This window comes from Manihot esculenta, chromosome 2, assembly GCF_001659605.2.
Source record: "Manihot esculenta cultivar AM560-2 chromosome 2, M.esculenta_v8, whole genome shotgun sequence".
Lineage (NCBI taxonomy): Eukaryota > Viridiplantae > Streptophyta > Magnoliopsida > Malpighiales > Euphorbiaceae > Manihot > Manihot esculenta.
In genome coordinates this window covers 12,727,450-12,743,466 of record NC_035162.2, presented here as the reverse complement: position 1 = coordinate 12,743,466, position 16,017 = coordinate 12,727,450, and the positions used below count along the sequence as shown (strand labels likewise).

At 32.7% G+C, this 16,017-nt stretch overlaps 3 protein-coding genes across 6 annotated transcripts; 1 reads left to right on the top strand and 2 right to left on the bottom strand.

Moving 5' to 3' along the window:
- The first annotated feature begins 539 nt into the window (after positions 1-539).
- LOC110610107 (general transcription and DNA repair factor IIH subunit TFB4) lies at positions 540-6,853 on the top strand. 3 transcript variants are annotated; one of them, XM_021749979.2, is made up of 12 exons: positions 540-911; positions 1,162-1,250; positions 1,370-1,640; positions 1,907-1,953; positions 2,508-2,545; positions 2,632-2,677; positions 3,482-3,535; positions 3,622-3,690; positions 3,900-3,976; positions 5,396-5,491; positions 6,180-6,278; positions 6,581-6,853. In XM_021749979.2, the coding sequence occupies exons 2-11, from the start codon at positions 1,179-1,181 to the stop codon at positions 6,250-6,252; spliced, it is 843 nt and encodes a 280-aa protein (XP_021605671.1). In that variant the 5' UTR covers positions 540-911; positions 1,162-1,178; the 3' UTR covers positions 6,253-6,278; positions 6,581-6,853. The 3 variants fall into 3 exon arrangements, with proteins under 3 accessions (XP_021605671.1, XP_021605670.1, XP_021605669.1); XM_021749978.2 differs by having other exon boundaries at positions 547-1,034; positions 2,523-2,545; XM_021749977.2 differs by having other exon boundaries at positions 551-1,034.
- Positions 6,854-7,088: 235 nt separating this feature from the next.
- LOC110603031 lies at positions 7,089-9,994 on the bottom strand. 2 transcript variants are annotated; one of them, XM_021740682.2, is made up of 6 exons: positions 9,504-9,990; positions 8,584-8,701; positions 8,267-8,478; positions 8,152-8,179; positions 7,664-7,772; positions 7,089-7,349 (listed from the first exon to the last, which is right to left on the bottom strand). In XM_021740682.2, the coding sequence occupies exons 1-6, from the start codon at positions 9,972-9,974 to the stop codon at positions 7,268-7,270; spliced, it is 1,020 nt and encodes a 339-aa protein (XP_021596374.2). In that variant the 5' UTR covers positions 9,975-9,990; the 3' UTR covers positions 7,089-7,267. The 2 variants fall into 2 exon arrangements, with proteins under 2 accessions (XP_021596374.2, XP_043810201.1); XM_043954266.1 differs by lacking the exon at positions 7,664-7,772 and having other exon boundaries at positions 9,504-9,994.
- Positions 9,995-11,301: 1,307 nt separating this feature from the next.
- On the bottom strand, positions 11,302-13,634 carry LOC110605754 (WAT1-related protein At4g08300). Its single transcript, XM_021744380.2, has 7 exons — positions 13,364-13,634; positions 13,200-13,262; positions 12,877-12,993; positions 12,248-12,491; positions 11,993-12,151; positions 11,757-11,908; positions 11,302-11,667 (listed from the first exon to the last, which is right to left on the bottom strand). The coding sequence occupies exons 1-7, from the start codon at positions 13,573-13,575 to the stop codon at positions 11,442-11,444; spliced, it is 1,173 nt and encodes a 390-aa protein (XP_021600072.1). The 5' UTR covers positions 13,576-13,634; the 3' UTR covers positions 11,302-11,441.
- Between the last annotated feature and the right edge of the window lie 2,383 nt (positions 13,635-16,017).

Sequence of the window (16,017 nt, the reverse complement as noted above, 5' to 3'; positions counted from 1 at the left end):
ATATGACCTTAACTAATTAGGATATTTATCTTCAAAGGTATTGGATGATTTTTAAGATTGATTTATCTTGAAAGTATTCAAATTAAGGTGCGGGAAGGTTTTAAATGTGTATTTCTTAATTTTTTTGTAATTATTGTATATATTTTTTTATAAATTAAATATTATTTTGCTATGTTTTGTCATAATTATTTTAATATTAAAATAACATTTTTAATAAAATATAATCAAATAGTATTAATAATGATTTTAAAAAATAAATAATGAAATGAACTTGGATAACAAATGCTCTTTCTTATTTAAATTTGTAAACTTTGTATAAGAGAGAATGAAATTGAGTGCGATATGAGATAATTAATTTTATTTTAATTGTGTTAACATGTAAATTTGTCATATCAACTTTAATAATTATTTAATTGAAATTACCAGGGGTTTTAATAAATAAAGGAGTGATCAAAGTGAAATATATTTAAAATTAACTAAGTTTGGAGAAATAATTTATCAGAATAATAGTTGAAAGCCTGAAGAGTAGCAATCCCAGAAATTTTCGGGTGGAATGGAAACTTGTTTTGCCTAATCTACAATTATACAGATCAAATGAACTGCATTGCGCCTTTGCACTGCAATGTTGTCGCATATGCGATGAACAGATTACAACAGAAGGCAGAAGCTGCCAAGATCTTAATCTTCTGTTCATGATACAGGCAGACAGCAACTAGCTAGGAACTTTCTGAAAACAACCCAATCGTCCTCGAAACCATAATTGGTAAATTGCTGCTCTAGGAGGGTTCGATTCGATTTCTCCATTTGTTTCAGTCCTGTGGGCTTCGAATATGCAGGCCCAACAAACAAAGTATAAATAAAAAAACCACAACTTCAAAGTTCAATCTATCAGTCCTTGTGCAGCAACTGTCGTGAGTTCTCCTCTCTCTTTCCCTCCAATTTTTCCGTGACAAGTACTTCCAAAACTTTTGCCCATTAGAAGAGAAGGGGAAAAGAAATCCTTATGGCTTCGGTCCCTTCAAAACTCTACTCTGGTTGCTCTCCGTTACTCCCCCTCTCTTTACAATCTATATACTTGTATACAGTTGTTTGTGTGTATGCATTGTATGTTTATTAACCTCTGATCTAATCTGCTTGATTGATTTATTTATTGAAACGCAGATGATGTTAGCCTTGTGATGGTGTTGTTAGATACAAATCCATTCTTCTGGACCACTTCGTCCCTCCCATTTTCCCAATTTCTCGCTCAGGTATTCTCTTTTTCTGCCAATCCCTAACTCTCTGTTCATTTCATTGCTAAATCAAATAGTATATATATATTTTCTCCACTTTATAGAAGGAAAGTGAACTTTTTTTTTCTGGGTTGCAGGTGCTTGCGTTTTTGAACTCCATGTTGCTTCTCAATCAACTGAACCAAGTGGTAGTGATTGCTACTGGGTATAATTCTTGCGACTATATTTATGATTCGTCTTCGGCTCCAAATCACAGCTCTGAGGATGCCAGATTGCCTGCTTTGTACTCCAATTTGTTGCAGAAATTGGAGGAGTTTATGATCAGAGATGAAAAATTGGGGAAGGAGGAGCCTCGAGGAAAGCTTGCGTCGTCGTTGCTCTCTGGGTCATTGTCCATGGCGCTTTGTTGTATCCTTCATGAAAGTTAATTTTGTGTTTATTGGTACAAAGTTTACTCCCGGTATTACTGGCCATTTGAAGGGTTTATTACGTTGTCTATATGAGTTTGAATGTGGGAAAAAAGCAGCCATTTTAAGCAAATTGGACGTATTTACGGGGAAGATAAACACCAGGAGTTAATAAAGGTGCCTGCCCTTGCTTCCAAGGGCCGATATTCCTGATTCTAACATTACCCCTGATTTTATTCTGGATTGTTTGATTTTACTTGAAGAAAGATATACAACGGGTTTTTCGCTCGGGACCACTACATCCTCAGCCTCGAGTGAGTATTTACGTATTCATTTAACAGTTCATTTCTATTTGTCTGGAGTCTGCATAGTGTCCAGACTGAATTGATATTCTTTATATTTGATTGAGCATTTAATCAACCGTTAATGTTTTTTTTTTTAAATTTTTTATTTATTTATGTATAGTAACATCTGATTCTTAATTGATTGACTGTCTATTGTACCATTAGGGTTGCATTTCAAACGTGATAATGAACTTCATTGGTGCCTCAAAGATATTTTTGTTTAGTTTTCTCACAGTATCTTCTTTATCATTGTTGTGGCAGACAGACTACCCCTAAATGTTTTCCATGCAAAGTTACTAGTTGATATTCAACCAGTTCTATTTGTGTTTAAACAGGCTTTCATTACTTATTGTTTAGATTAACGAAATTGATTTATGTAGTTAATCTTGTGAAGTCGGTTGAGATGTTACGGAGTTGTATAATGACATGCATGCATTGCTTTTTGTTCCAAGAATTTAGCATAGCCCACTAGCCATTTACTACTTCATTATTCTTCTTACCACATTACTGACATAGAAGGGCAGATTTTGTGTTTGCAGGGATCTCCAGATGGACCTGAACAGTATGTCCTATGAGAATTTTGCTTTATTTATTTTTATTGCAGATTATTTTGACCTTTTCTCTTTTGGGGGGAATGTGATATCCCAGGTATGTTGCAGTAATGAATGCAATATTCTCTGCTCAACGCTCTATGGTAAGAGAAAATTTTTATTTTATTTTCTTGTGCTATATATTGGTGATCCTATTCCATATGCTGCAATATCGATTGGATGCTTATTGGTGCTTCCTCACTAGTTTGATATTCTGTGAAGTCATTAGGCAATCATTATGCGGTAACTGATCTGACATTAGCTAATTACTATAGTCTTAGGTGAACGCCTTTGAATGTAATTACAGAAATTTCATATGAAATTGTTTTTATTTTTATTTAATCACCAATTTCTAGAATATTTATTTGCAAATTGCAAACAGCACAAAGTCCTTATTTGACTCACAACAGGTAGAACGAACTTATGCTATTGAACAACTTATTGGTTTATCGACTTGTTTATTTACATTTCTTTTCCTTATTTGAAAGTTAGAAAATAAAATTTCCAAGTTTTATATGTTTTGATGATAATAATGATCACAGACTGTCATGTTCATTTAAGTATTTTGATATGTGAGAAAGGCTAACCCTTTCTACTATGTAAGAGGCATGTATTACCTTTGCTTTCTTTTGCAGTTAAGTTACCATCTACATATCACCTATGCATGGATTTATAACTTGTAGGAATATAACCTAAAAAAGATAGCTAAATTAGGCTGGTATTTGATATATTTCATTTGAAAGGGGAAAGAAAAGAATTAGAACACCTTACGTTGCCTTTTTCTCCTCCTGTGTACATTTGGTTGAGATTGCTTTTGGCTTCTATGGAACTTTTCAATCACTGCTAATTTTTTTTAATCATTGTCTTTTCAAAATTATGACATATTTGTTGATATGATCTGGCTGCAGGTGCCTATAGACTCTTGCTATGTTGGTGCTCATAATTCAGCCTTTCTGCAGCAGGTAGCATATTGTTATAGATGAGCGTTCTTTGCTTACTTTGTGCAGCCTGTTCGCTTTCCTGATTTCATGTGATGCTTATCTAACAGGCTTCTTATATAACTGGAGGTGTGTATGTAAAACCTCAACATTTGGATGGGCTGTTTCAATATCTAGTGGTAAGATTTATTTTGGCAGCAGTACATTTTGTTTTATGAGTAATCTACCATTAGGTTGCGGTTAAAATCTGAATAATCTTTTTGGTTTTAGTATTACAATCTCCATTATTGTGCATATATGAATATGTTCTATTTGTTGATGAATCTCTAGTTTTTGCTTATCCTTTGTTTGGCATCTTGAACTAATATGGCATTCTTGTTTCATGCAGACTGTGTTTGCGACTGACTTGCATTCTCGTAGCTTCTTACAACTTCCTAGGCCTGCGGGTGTGGATTTTCGAGCATCGTGAGTTAAAACCATCTTAAGTCAACCTTATGTGCACCTTTTTTTATAATGCTTTTAATGACCATGTTTCATGTTGCATTGAGCTTCTTTAACATGTTCGATTGTTTGTATATCTTTTTTTTTCATTTTTTTACCTTATCTGAATTCAAATGTTAAGCACTCAAGTGCATGTTAGCTTAGGAAGACCATTACTCGGTTATGGTTCCATCAAGGTGGGATCTTTCATTTTAAAATTGTGGATAGTTCTATGCTTCAACATTTTGGCACAAGGTAGAGTGGTTGCTATTAGGAAACATGCACTTATGGATTGCAAGCCTATGAAATTTTCCATTGTTCATAATTTGTTTGTTTTGGGTAATTTACCTATTAATTGGGTAAATTTTCTGTTGTGCATCAACTTTGGATATGTTTCACTTTTATGAAATACTTGTGTTTGAAAAAGAAGATGAGAAGAGAGAGTGAAGTGAGAAAGTGAGTATTTTAGATCGTACATGACCTTTTTAATTCTTTTTATTTATTTATGTTTTATAGTGTGGTATTGCCACTTAAGAAAGTCACCATAAAGCTGACTAAGTTTTGGAGCGAGAGATTTTGTTGTACCTTTTTAGACTTTTAGAGAATTTTCTATAAAAAAATAAAGATGAGGGACAAAAGTGAAACACCTTTCAAATTGAGGGATAGCTGGTAAAAATTCCTCATATTAATTAATTTATTTATTGCCGCATTTTCAGTATTTCAAATTGTTGGCAATTTCAATGTAATATTTTCACACTACTTCCATTCCAGTCAGCTATCTTTTCATGATACCATATGAGTGGTAGCCAGTGGTGGACCTAGCTATCTTTTCATGATACCATATGAGTGGTAGCCAGTGGGGCAAGATCCCTTTTATGGGGCAAACTTAAAACTCAGTGGAGATTATTTTGGAGATAACTTTAAAAATTCAGTGGGGACAAAATTTTCTTAATCTACTCCTGGTGCTAGCTGGTGCTCTATTTTTCTTTTTCCAACAATTTTATGATATATGAAACTGCTGATCATTTTGAGCAAAAGGAAACTTTATTTTCATTCGCATATTTGTGTGTTGTTTGCTTGTAATCCAGCTTCATTAGGTTTTTATGATACTATAAGACTGCTAGCATATGCTTTTAAGTGGATTTGTGCAATTTTATGATACTATACAATTGCTAGCTATAGTTCTGAGCAGAGAGGCAATGCTTTTACCATTGTCTGATTTTATATGATTTGCTTTATTGGTTTGCATTCTCATGTGAACAATAATCCACTTTGGAAAAAGCTCTTTGCTTGCGTGCTTCTACTATGGGAAGATTTTTCTGTACTTGTTCCAAATTAACATTAGTTTATTTCTTTTGTTTTTAATAATTTTGATTGCAATTTACCAAATTCTGCATTTTGCAGGTGTTTTTGCCATAAAATGACGATTGACATGGGCTACATATGTTCTGTATGTTTGTCCATATTTTGTAAACATCATAAAAAATGTTCAACCTGCGGGTGCGTATATATCTTTTTTTTCCAAGAATACAACAAAAATTTTACATTCTCTTACATCAGTGCCTGTATGATTTCCATGTTAAAAAATAAATTCAACTAAAATCTCAAGTTCAAATCTACCTTGAATTTCAAATTTCCCATCCAAATGCAACCTATTATTATTTTGCAATTTAGAAATTCTGTTCTTTCCCAAATAAAGACTGTGTACATTGTAAACTAGTTGCTTTCATGTACCCCAAGATTGATCAGAATGTGGAAACTGAATTCTGCAGCTAGATAAGCAACTCTCCATTATTGAAAATGCACTAGAGTGATTTGACTTCAACTTTTGTTTGGTACTCTTGCACTTGTGCAATACCTCCCCCTTCTGTATGTGCTTGGGGTTTGGGCTGAGGCGATGGGGCGTATGAACAAAATGAAGGGATTTAAGATAGTTGGCTGTTAAATACTTTTGGACCAGTATATTTGGAGAAATTGAAAATGAACACTCTAGGTACTAGTTTATGAGCAGTTCAAATCAGACAAGTATCTTTTGCTGTACTTTGTTTTATTTATTATCCCTAACATTGGACACAGCTCATTTTTACAAATAAAGAGTATTTTATTTATTTTACTTAAATGCTTCTTTGGTTCTTCCATATCTTGATCTCTCTTTTGAGTTTTGGTTGTGGCTTGGGGTATGATGCAGGTCCGTATTTGGTCAAGCCCAATCAGATAATACCTCAGCATCAGATCGCAAGAGAAAAGCGCCAGAAACATAACGTCTCTTCTAGAAGCATTATTTTAGGTATATCTTAGTCAAATGTCAATATGCAATTACATGGGAAGTTCGATTCTTATCTTTGGTAATTGCTTATTCAAGTATCACTTTTCATGCCATGCATTTGAAACTGAAAGTTCTGTCATGAAAACATTGTAAGTACCTCATAACAATTTTGTCATATGGTAGCTACAGCATTTAAGCAGTCTCAAGTTAGCATTTTTCTTGAGGGCATAAAGAACTGATACGCTTCCCATTAAGTTGAAGACAATGAGATTTTGATTGTTGGCCAGTTACTCTTTCTTGACCTCAGGATTTCTCTTTTACAGCTATGATGCTTGCTGCATGCAAGAAACTTGTTGAAATTGAAAGACATTGAGCTGAATGGAATCCTCTGATTTTGAATACAAGTTTTGGTAACATTTGGAGTGATTTTTACGGTCTGCCGCTCAGTGTTTAATCTCATTTCCAGTGACAGTACAATTTTTTTTTAAACGATGAAAGTTGTATATTTTTTTTAATCCAACAGAAACATGAGGATGTTAATATTATGTAGCATTTGGGATTCTAATAATTTATAGCACAGATTTATTTCATGTTCACTATAGATCATTGTTGGTAATCCTGTTTCATCGCTTTGTGGTGATTGTTTATGTCTATTGTTGCAAATATGCTCCTCATAGTTCTTATCCTATGTGACATTAGAATAATCTTTGGTGAAAGGGAGCGTTCAAATCAATTTCAATAATTTTAATTTTATCACATTCTCTAGGGAGAATAGTTAATAAACAAAGGAAAAGCAAAAAAAGTAATTACATCCTAATCAACGAGGAAGCGTAATTCAAATCAATCAATTCAATTGAGTAGCAGTTGAAACCAATACTATTTACATTGCCAGAGAAGTGGAGGAATTAAATGGAATTTGCACACAGGATGACACTAGAAGGTCCCACATAATACGCAGTACAATTACATATTTACAATTTATTTTGCTCATTGCAGTGGAGCGGCTTTCTTCAGAGTGCCTTTAAAATGACTTTGCCAGTTGCGTGAACACCCTTTGCAGCAACTCTTAGTACAGCTCGACTCCGATACAACCTGTGGCCAAAACATGGGTCACAATAATAATTCATTAACCTAAGTATGCTTCAATTTTGATCATAGCAAGTCATATAGGAAGCTGCCCATAATGCCACTTGGTATTGAGCTCCAAAAAGACATTTCAAGGTTCGAAAAATTTACTCACAAAATGTCCACAGTAAACTCACCTAAAAAATATCCTTATTTTACAATAGGGAAATACCAAAAGAACTTTGGAAATGCACAAATAGTTAACCAAACAAATTCTCTTTGAAGAAAAGCATTTCCATGATAACATTTGATACTCTTCGAAGAGAAAAGCATATACTCACCCCCACAGTGCAAGTCCCCAGGTAGCCAAGGTATAAAACAGCTGTCCCGCATGCCAAATATCTAATATCTTCTCAAATTTGCTCACACCCTCCAATGCTTTTGCCACAGCTGAAAATTGGCAATGTTATGGAAATGATGGCATTTGAATCATAGAGGCCACTGACATGGGTTTGTCAAAACTTAGATTAAAAAGAAAGACGTGTTGCAAGAAGATTTAAGGCGGGCATAACACTCAACATATAAGTAGTGTTAAATCAATCGGTACAGCTCCAACATTTCAAAACCAAATCTTTCAATAATAAAATGGTTCCAGTAGTATTGCCAAAAAAATTAAGCACGTCTCATTAATTACATAGGAAAACATTACCAATCCCTATGACTAAATACAGAGAATAGTTGTGAGAAAAATAGGTTAACATCCCCCCACCCCATCCCCACAACAAAAAAAAAAAACAAAAGAAGAGATCATTAACAGCAGGAAACTTACTTTTCTGCAGCTCCTCAGGTGTCATATTCTGCAATTTCAAGTAGAGGTCATGTAAGAAGCTGAAGCAGTATACCAAGTAAACCATTATGTACAATACATCTTACTAGTAACGTACCAAAGCCTTTGGATTTGACAAAATGCATTTAACCATAAAGTTGGCAACCCCATCCACCACATGTTCCTCAGTAACAACTACATAATTCTCGTCATCAATTCCACTCGGTTCTTCAACATGGTTGGGAACCATTTCTTCCGTGACCCAGACCCACCAACTAGGTTCTTCATGAGAGACATTGATCAGAATTTCAGCAGAATGAATATCATCCCCTGATCAAGGAACCAATACTAAGTAAATCAGGGAAAAAACAGCAAAATGGATTACGACATGAAAGGTTCGTAAATCGAAGCAACCCATGTAAAGGGGATAAAAACCTGTAGCCTCTTTGAAAGGGAATTCAATCATAGTTTTGTTAGCTGATGCTTGCTGAAGGGATTTAAGTCGAGCCAAGAAGTTCTCAGAATCCACAGTAGCAACTAGGCGGGTGTATAGCTGCAATTACAAAACAAAAAGCTTGTAAAGGTTTAATATTGATTCAAGACAAAGTTGAGATTCTAAATGCAAGGTTAGTCCTATTTTGACTTGTGGGGTTTTGCTTAGTGAACTTCGTCCCATCACATTTTTAAGGATTACAAGATTAATAACCATTAAATCTTAATAGTCAAGAGAACCAGTAAAACTCATTAGCTAACTTCCAGAATGAAAGTGCTACACTACAGAATCAAATGGGCTTTTCCATAAGATTCCACTGCTGTTTCTCTCAGAAGATGAGAAGTAGCAATAACAAGAAAAGCAATAAACTAAGCAATAACTGCCATTATATTAACAAGCATTGACCAACTATTGATTCAGAAGCTGTACTAGCTAAGCTGAGTAAATGTCAGATGAACACAGCACAGTCTATCAATTTTCCTGGCAACTCTCATTTGAGTTTCAGACCCTCTTTAGAATCAAGAAATTTGCAACAATTTAATTCAATTGAACTGTTCTATTAATTCTCAGAACAATTTTTGTTTGTTTTAAATTTATAAAGATTCTATTCTAAAAGAAATAGATTTAAAATCTATTAAATTCTGTTATTTTCTTTCATAAATGATTAGTAATAAAATTTCTCCAAAAGAAATTGACGAGCACTACATGAGTAATAAAGCCAACTGTTCCCCCAAAAGCAAAATAAATTATGCAGCACCGACTATCGCCGTTAAACCAGAATAAAGAAGTATAGGAAACAAAAACAATAATTATATTTAGAAGAGAAGAAAAATCATGCTTATGTGCACATGATGTGACGTACATCAGGGGGGCAATCATTTAACAAGCAAGGCGATTCGGATAAATTTCGGAGAAGTTGTAAATTTTTCTCTAGCTGGTTTCTGAGACGCTGATTTTCGGATCTTAAGGACTCCAATTCATCGTCTATTGTAGGATTCTTGGCGTCTTTTTCGTGATTTTCATGGTTCTGGCTGTGGAGTTGATGGTGCTGGGTAAATTCCATGGCTTTCCAGGCGACGTCGGCCACCTCGATGACCGTCTTCGCCGTCTCTATAGCGCCGTGGTGTCCCATCGGTTCGATTTCTCCGAGTCCTCTGTAAACCCTAGCCGAAGCTCGTCTTGTATTGATTTTGGTTTCGGACAGCCTGTGTGGATGAGGAATACAGACAAAGAAACCTGCTTTCAAGAGGAGAAAAGGGATCCTCCTCCCTAAGAACGATATGTCGTTTGTCTTTAAATGATAGACCCTCGCATGCGACGGGGATCCGAGCATTGCATGTCGTTTTGTTCTTAGCACCCGAAAACAAGTCGCATTGGCTTGACTGTAACGCCTCTTTAAATAACGACGACGTGTCGTGTTTTCTTTTACATAAGCTGACGGACATTCGAGCTGTCGTGGAGGGCCGCGGACAAACTGCACGACAGCCTTCTTCATTCCTTCTTATTTTTTTAAAATTTATAATTTACTTCATATTATTAATAAATCCGATCTTGCATTTTAAAAAATTTATTAAAATATCCTGCCTTTTTTCTATCATTTACAACAATTCTTTCCATCCACTTTCCAATAAATCTGCTGTTAATATTTTATGAAAAGACTAAAATGCCCATTCAAATCTTTTTTTTTCCCTCTTCATCCCTTTCTCCTGGCTCTCTCCAACTTGTACTGGTGTTATCATGAACATTATTTGACAAAACCATGAAACTAAAATTTTCTAGTTTCTGAAGTATCAAACAAACTAAAATCATCCAAGTGAAAATTTACAACACATTCAACAAGGTATCTCATCACATTGTTAATACAAGTAAAATGAAATTAAAAAGTAAAAATAAAAACCTTATTAAACCACAAAATTCTAATAACCCTTGTGATATCTCTCTGCAACCCATATATTAACCCCTTTTCTAAACAACCCCATATAAATTTCAGCAAACAACAAAATAATCATAAAATTTCACCTCTACCACGAGCAACTCCTCTAGAAAATTCATCTCTATCACATTTTAGATCATTAATGATGTTTCCTCCACAACGTTTCCTCTCTTTCTCTATCAAAAAGACCAAAAAAAAGAAGAACAAAAGGTAAATGAAAAATGCAGCAGCTCTATTAGGCATTTTATCGAACACTTATTATGCGCTTTCACCATGAACACACCAATTGAAGGCTTGAACCAAAAAAAAAAAAAAAAAAAAAACTAAATGGGTTTATAAGCAAGAATCCCAAGAAACAAACAAAAAAGAAAGAGTTGAGGTCCTGGATATTAAGTATTGCCAAGATTCAGTAGTTTTCTTTCATCTTTTGACTTATCATCTAATATGGAAATGAATTCATTTGAGTTGCGATTTTGAGTATTACTGTGAATTCTCCATTGGGCAAATGATGAAGAAACTTTTAATCCTTTTGTTTTAGAATAAAGGATGGTTGGGTATGAAGAATTAAAATATACCTTTTGATTTTGCTTATAGGAGAGAATGATAGAGTTCCCAACAAAAAAGATTGAATTTTAAAGCATATTGATTAAACTTATTGGAGAAATTTTTGCTGAAATTAAAGAAAATTGATGCCCTCTGAGGAAAGAGAAAGAGATGAACATGAAGGTTGTCAAAGAGAAAAATATGATAAATTAGTAATCAAAATCTCAGCGTACACTTATAAAAGATAGGGCTATATATGCGTATATATAGTCCCATACTCATCCTACAACATGATAAATTATTGTACAGTTGTCCACAATTATTTCAAGCTAGGAGCAGGGTGCTTTTCGCTGGAATCTTGGAAGTTTCATATTGGATGGAATCATCATCAAATTTAGTTGCTGGTTTAGCAGTAGTATCAGTGATTGGCAATTCCAGATTCCCAATTTTCTCATTTGTCAATGCTGGTGGTTGTGAGCTTGTTTGATCCTTGCTTTTGCCCCACACAACAGTGTAAAGTCCAAGAACTATGAGAACTGCTCCAATTACACTGATGAAACAGAACAAAAACAAACTTTTCAATGCAAGAAACATTACCATGTAGCTCTGAAAAATGAAAATAATGGCATTTAGAGATACCTTCCAAGATGAAGTTGCTCGGCTAGAATAATGGTTCCCAGAGCTGCAGTGATGATCATGCACAGAGGGCTAAAAGAGGTTACAAAAACAGGGCCTCTTTCCTTGATTACCATTCCTTGCACGTAATATGCAATTCCAGAGCAAACCACTCCCTAATTATACAATTTATTAATCAATCAATCAATGCTCCAGTTGCAATTTCAACGATATGAGACTCAAATTTACAGTGAACTTACAGTGTAAGCAGCAGCAAGTAGCTTGGAATCAAAGCCTATTCTCCAGGCACTCATGTCACGTTCCATGACGAGAGACACAGCTGCTCCTTCTACCGCACCCGTTAAGCATATCAAGGCTGTGAGAGAGAGCTCTGCTGGGTATAGCTTCAAAGTAAATGACTGAAACAAAATTGAAGGTTTTAGCAATTAGTTGGATTTTGTATGCTCAATTGTCTTCATTTTTACAGATATATTCCTATTATTATATATACTCACTTGCAATATGAAGAAACTTGCCCAGCCACAGCAACTGGCCAGGAGCATTAGTGTCCCTGTAACCCAATGCTGGCTACTGGCTTCACTGCTGCTACTTCCATGGTGGCTTCCAACTCCTTGTGACTTTATGAACTCGAGGATTGGACCTTTGTACAAAGTCATAACCATTGCTCCTGCAACTGTGATTCCTGTTCCGACAATCTTTGCTACATCATGCCTCTTCTTCACGTTCACCCTCTCCAATCTGTAATATATTTGCTCTTCATAAGTTTTCTTGAACTATGTATTGATTAAAAAATAGGTTTTAACTCAGTGATACCGAGTAATCTCTAGGCTGCAGGGTTTGGAACCTTTTCTTTCTTTTTCTTAAAGTAAATGGAGAGATTATTTAAATATCTTATTGGTTGATGTCATATTTAAAATATAGAAATGGTAAAAGGAAAAGGAAAAAAGTGATAATTATATACATGAAAGGAGATGTGATTGGATCAATGGGCTTTAACTAATTGGCAGTAAAGTCGTCTTTAAAGACGGAGAGATCTCGAGTTCGAATTTCAATCGGACACCATACTGCCAAACTGCAGTATTTTTTTTTTTTCGAAACTGCACTGAATGATCATAATTATTACCTGAAAATAATTGCCAAAATAAAGGTTATGGCAGGAAGAACATTGACTGAAGCAGATGCAAATGTTGCTGATGTGTATTTCATTCCCACATAGTACAAGTTCTGATCAAGCACTGGCCTGCAAGTTTTCATATATTAAAAAAAATATTGTATGGTTAATTAAGAAGCTTAAGCTCATGCAATTCGTTTAATTTATTAAAAAAAAATTAAAAACTTGATATATACTTCAAATGTTTCTCTATACATTACTCCACAGCAAGAATAAAAAATAATTGAATTCTTCTTCATTAAACGCAGAAAAGAGGGAGAGACTTAGAGCATTACTCTAGAAAACCAAGCAGCATTATTCTTAAGAAGATAGGGAGTGTCAACTTTGGCCTTATTTTCCTGCAAAAATGGAAAGCAATCAAGAAAAGAAAATTAAACAAATATATATATGCTTCATGATAAAATTAAAGAAAAAGAGAAAAGAACAAAGAGAACTAAACCTTTCAAGAACAAGAGCAAAAGGAGCAATGACAAGAGTTGCAACAACATGGCGATAGACAGCAAGTATATAATGGCTCATGCCATGCTTGAGAGAAACCATGGTGATAATATACATTCCTGAGTACCCAAATTGCAGAGACACCATTGCCAGGAAAGCTTTAGCTTTGACAAGCCCTTGGCACAGACTCCTACATGGGTTTCTGTCTGCCATTTTTTTTCTCTTTTGCTTTCCTTAGTTTCTTTGCTGAAGCTTTAGTTCTATTGCCTGCCAAGACTAGCACGACAACTGGCCTTTTTATAGACGAGAAAAAAAGCAGACAAATAAATAATAAATAAACTTTTTTTTTTAAAAGAAAAAAAGATAGAATGCAATTTTTGTACTCTACACCTACAGGATGCTTAACATATGGGACACTCTCTTCCATTAATTTTTAAGATTCCCTTTATCCAATAACAAAACCACTGTTTTCAATTTAAATTAAAATTTTCTCAAATTCACAAATGATTGTGAAAATTTCAAGATATTAATTTTAAAATTATTTAATATTAATATGTGAAAAAAAAAACATATTTCAGATAAATTATTATAAATTTTTTAAAAATTATTAATTTGTATAATAAATTTAATTTGTTTTAGTGTTTTTTGATCTAGCAATGCAAATAAAATTTAGGTTTAGTGCTCAAGGATAATACAATTGACGTTGATAAAGCAAGTGTGCTTTCACAACTTTAAAGAGTGGGCACCATTAATTTCTAAAAGATGATATTTTTTTTTAAATGTAGATTGGAAATCGAGAAGAGTGGAATCTGAGATCTTTCAGCATTTCTTATTTCAAACTTATTATTATTGGGTGATTACTGCGTTGGGATTAAAGTTTACCTTGTGACATTTATCGTTATAGTAAAATATGTATAGTGAAAACTCATGAAATTTTGTAGAAATTAATTAAATATATCCATATATCATCTCTCTGAAATTAAGAATAATGCAAAATTTTAATTTAATTAATTTTTTAAAATATTTTATTTAGTTACAATGAATAAATTTATTTTTTTAAATTAAAAAAAAATTCATTTCAAAATAAATTAAAATCATATATGACTTTGCATGATTTTTTTATAAATTGGATCATGTTAAATGAAGAAAAAGAAGTCATTACTATCATACTTAGATAGTAGACTGAGTCAATAATATTATTTAGAATTTAATATATTGAAATTTGATTTCAACTTCCATGTAAGCATAACTCTTTAATGTTCGTATGAATTTTAGTGGGTAATTTGAATTTTCTTTTAATTATATGTGGCTCAGTTTATTATCTCGACATGATTTACTTGGAGCACTCAATACTTTTTTTTGAATATGTTAGATAATGGTAGCTTCCACCTATAAACACAATGTATACATGTATGTCTCATACGGTAGCTTCCACCCATAAAGACATGATATTAGTAGACGAGTACTATTCGATTTAAATTAAAAAATCGATCGAATTGAATTTATTTAAAAATTCAGTTTGATTTTTTATTAAATTCGATTTGATGTAATTTTTAATTTTAAAACTTTCAATTATTTCAATTCGGTTTAATTTTGATTAAAAAAAATTAAAAAAATTAAACTAAATCGATTACTGATAATAGTATATTATTACTATTATCATTTTTAATAATATAGAGAGATTAGATCATATTAATATTAAAATATTCTAATTAAATTTTAAAATACTAAAAAGTGTAAAAAATAAAAAATTTATTAAAAATTTAAACCAATTAAATTGAATCGAATCAAAACGATTCGATTTGATTTGATTTATAACCAAAATTAATTCGATTCAATTTCTATAAATATTAAAATTTTAATTTTTAATTTTTTTAATTTAATTTAATTTTAAATTTAATCGACTGAATACTCGTCTTTATTCTAATGGTAAAAAATTTCCTCCAGAATCATACATTTATTAATAAAAATAAAATTACGTGTTTAACCGATGAAATTAATTATTTTTAAAAAATTAAAGTACTATTTGAAACAACAGACATAAATAAAAGTGTAATTTGAACTAAATTGCAAAAAAAGAAAAAAAACAAAGGAAATAACCTGTTGGCATTTATAGTAGTTTGCAAGAAATGCCAATAGAAACGTTGAACATCCAAACTCTTTTCCATTAATTAGCAAGCTTATCTAGTTATCTCAATTCTTAATTAGTTTTCAAACTTGCATAGTCGTAACTCATAAATTCATGTTTTTTTTTAATTATATCAACTTTTAAATTTAATTTAAAATATAGTTATCATCGAATTAAATTTATATTTAACTAAATTTATGTGTATTATAAAATTTTATATATTTTTTTATGATTTTCTCTTTCTGAATAATTAAAAAAAAATTCAAATAAAACCTTTCACTCATATATTACTATTTGAGGCAAGATTAAGTGGGTTTATCATTTAAATTTTTGAATGGATATGTGAAATTGTGAGGTGAATTAGCTTAATTATTGCTATAATATATTAATTATAATATTTTAAAATTCAGAAAATAAGGTTATAACGGGTGTTTAAATTTGACCGGAATATCACGTTCCTTTCTTTTTATTCCTTTTCATTTTGTCTGCCAGTGACGTTTAACCGCCTCTTTACTATAATACTATAT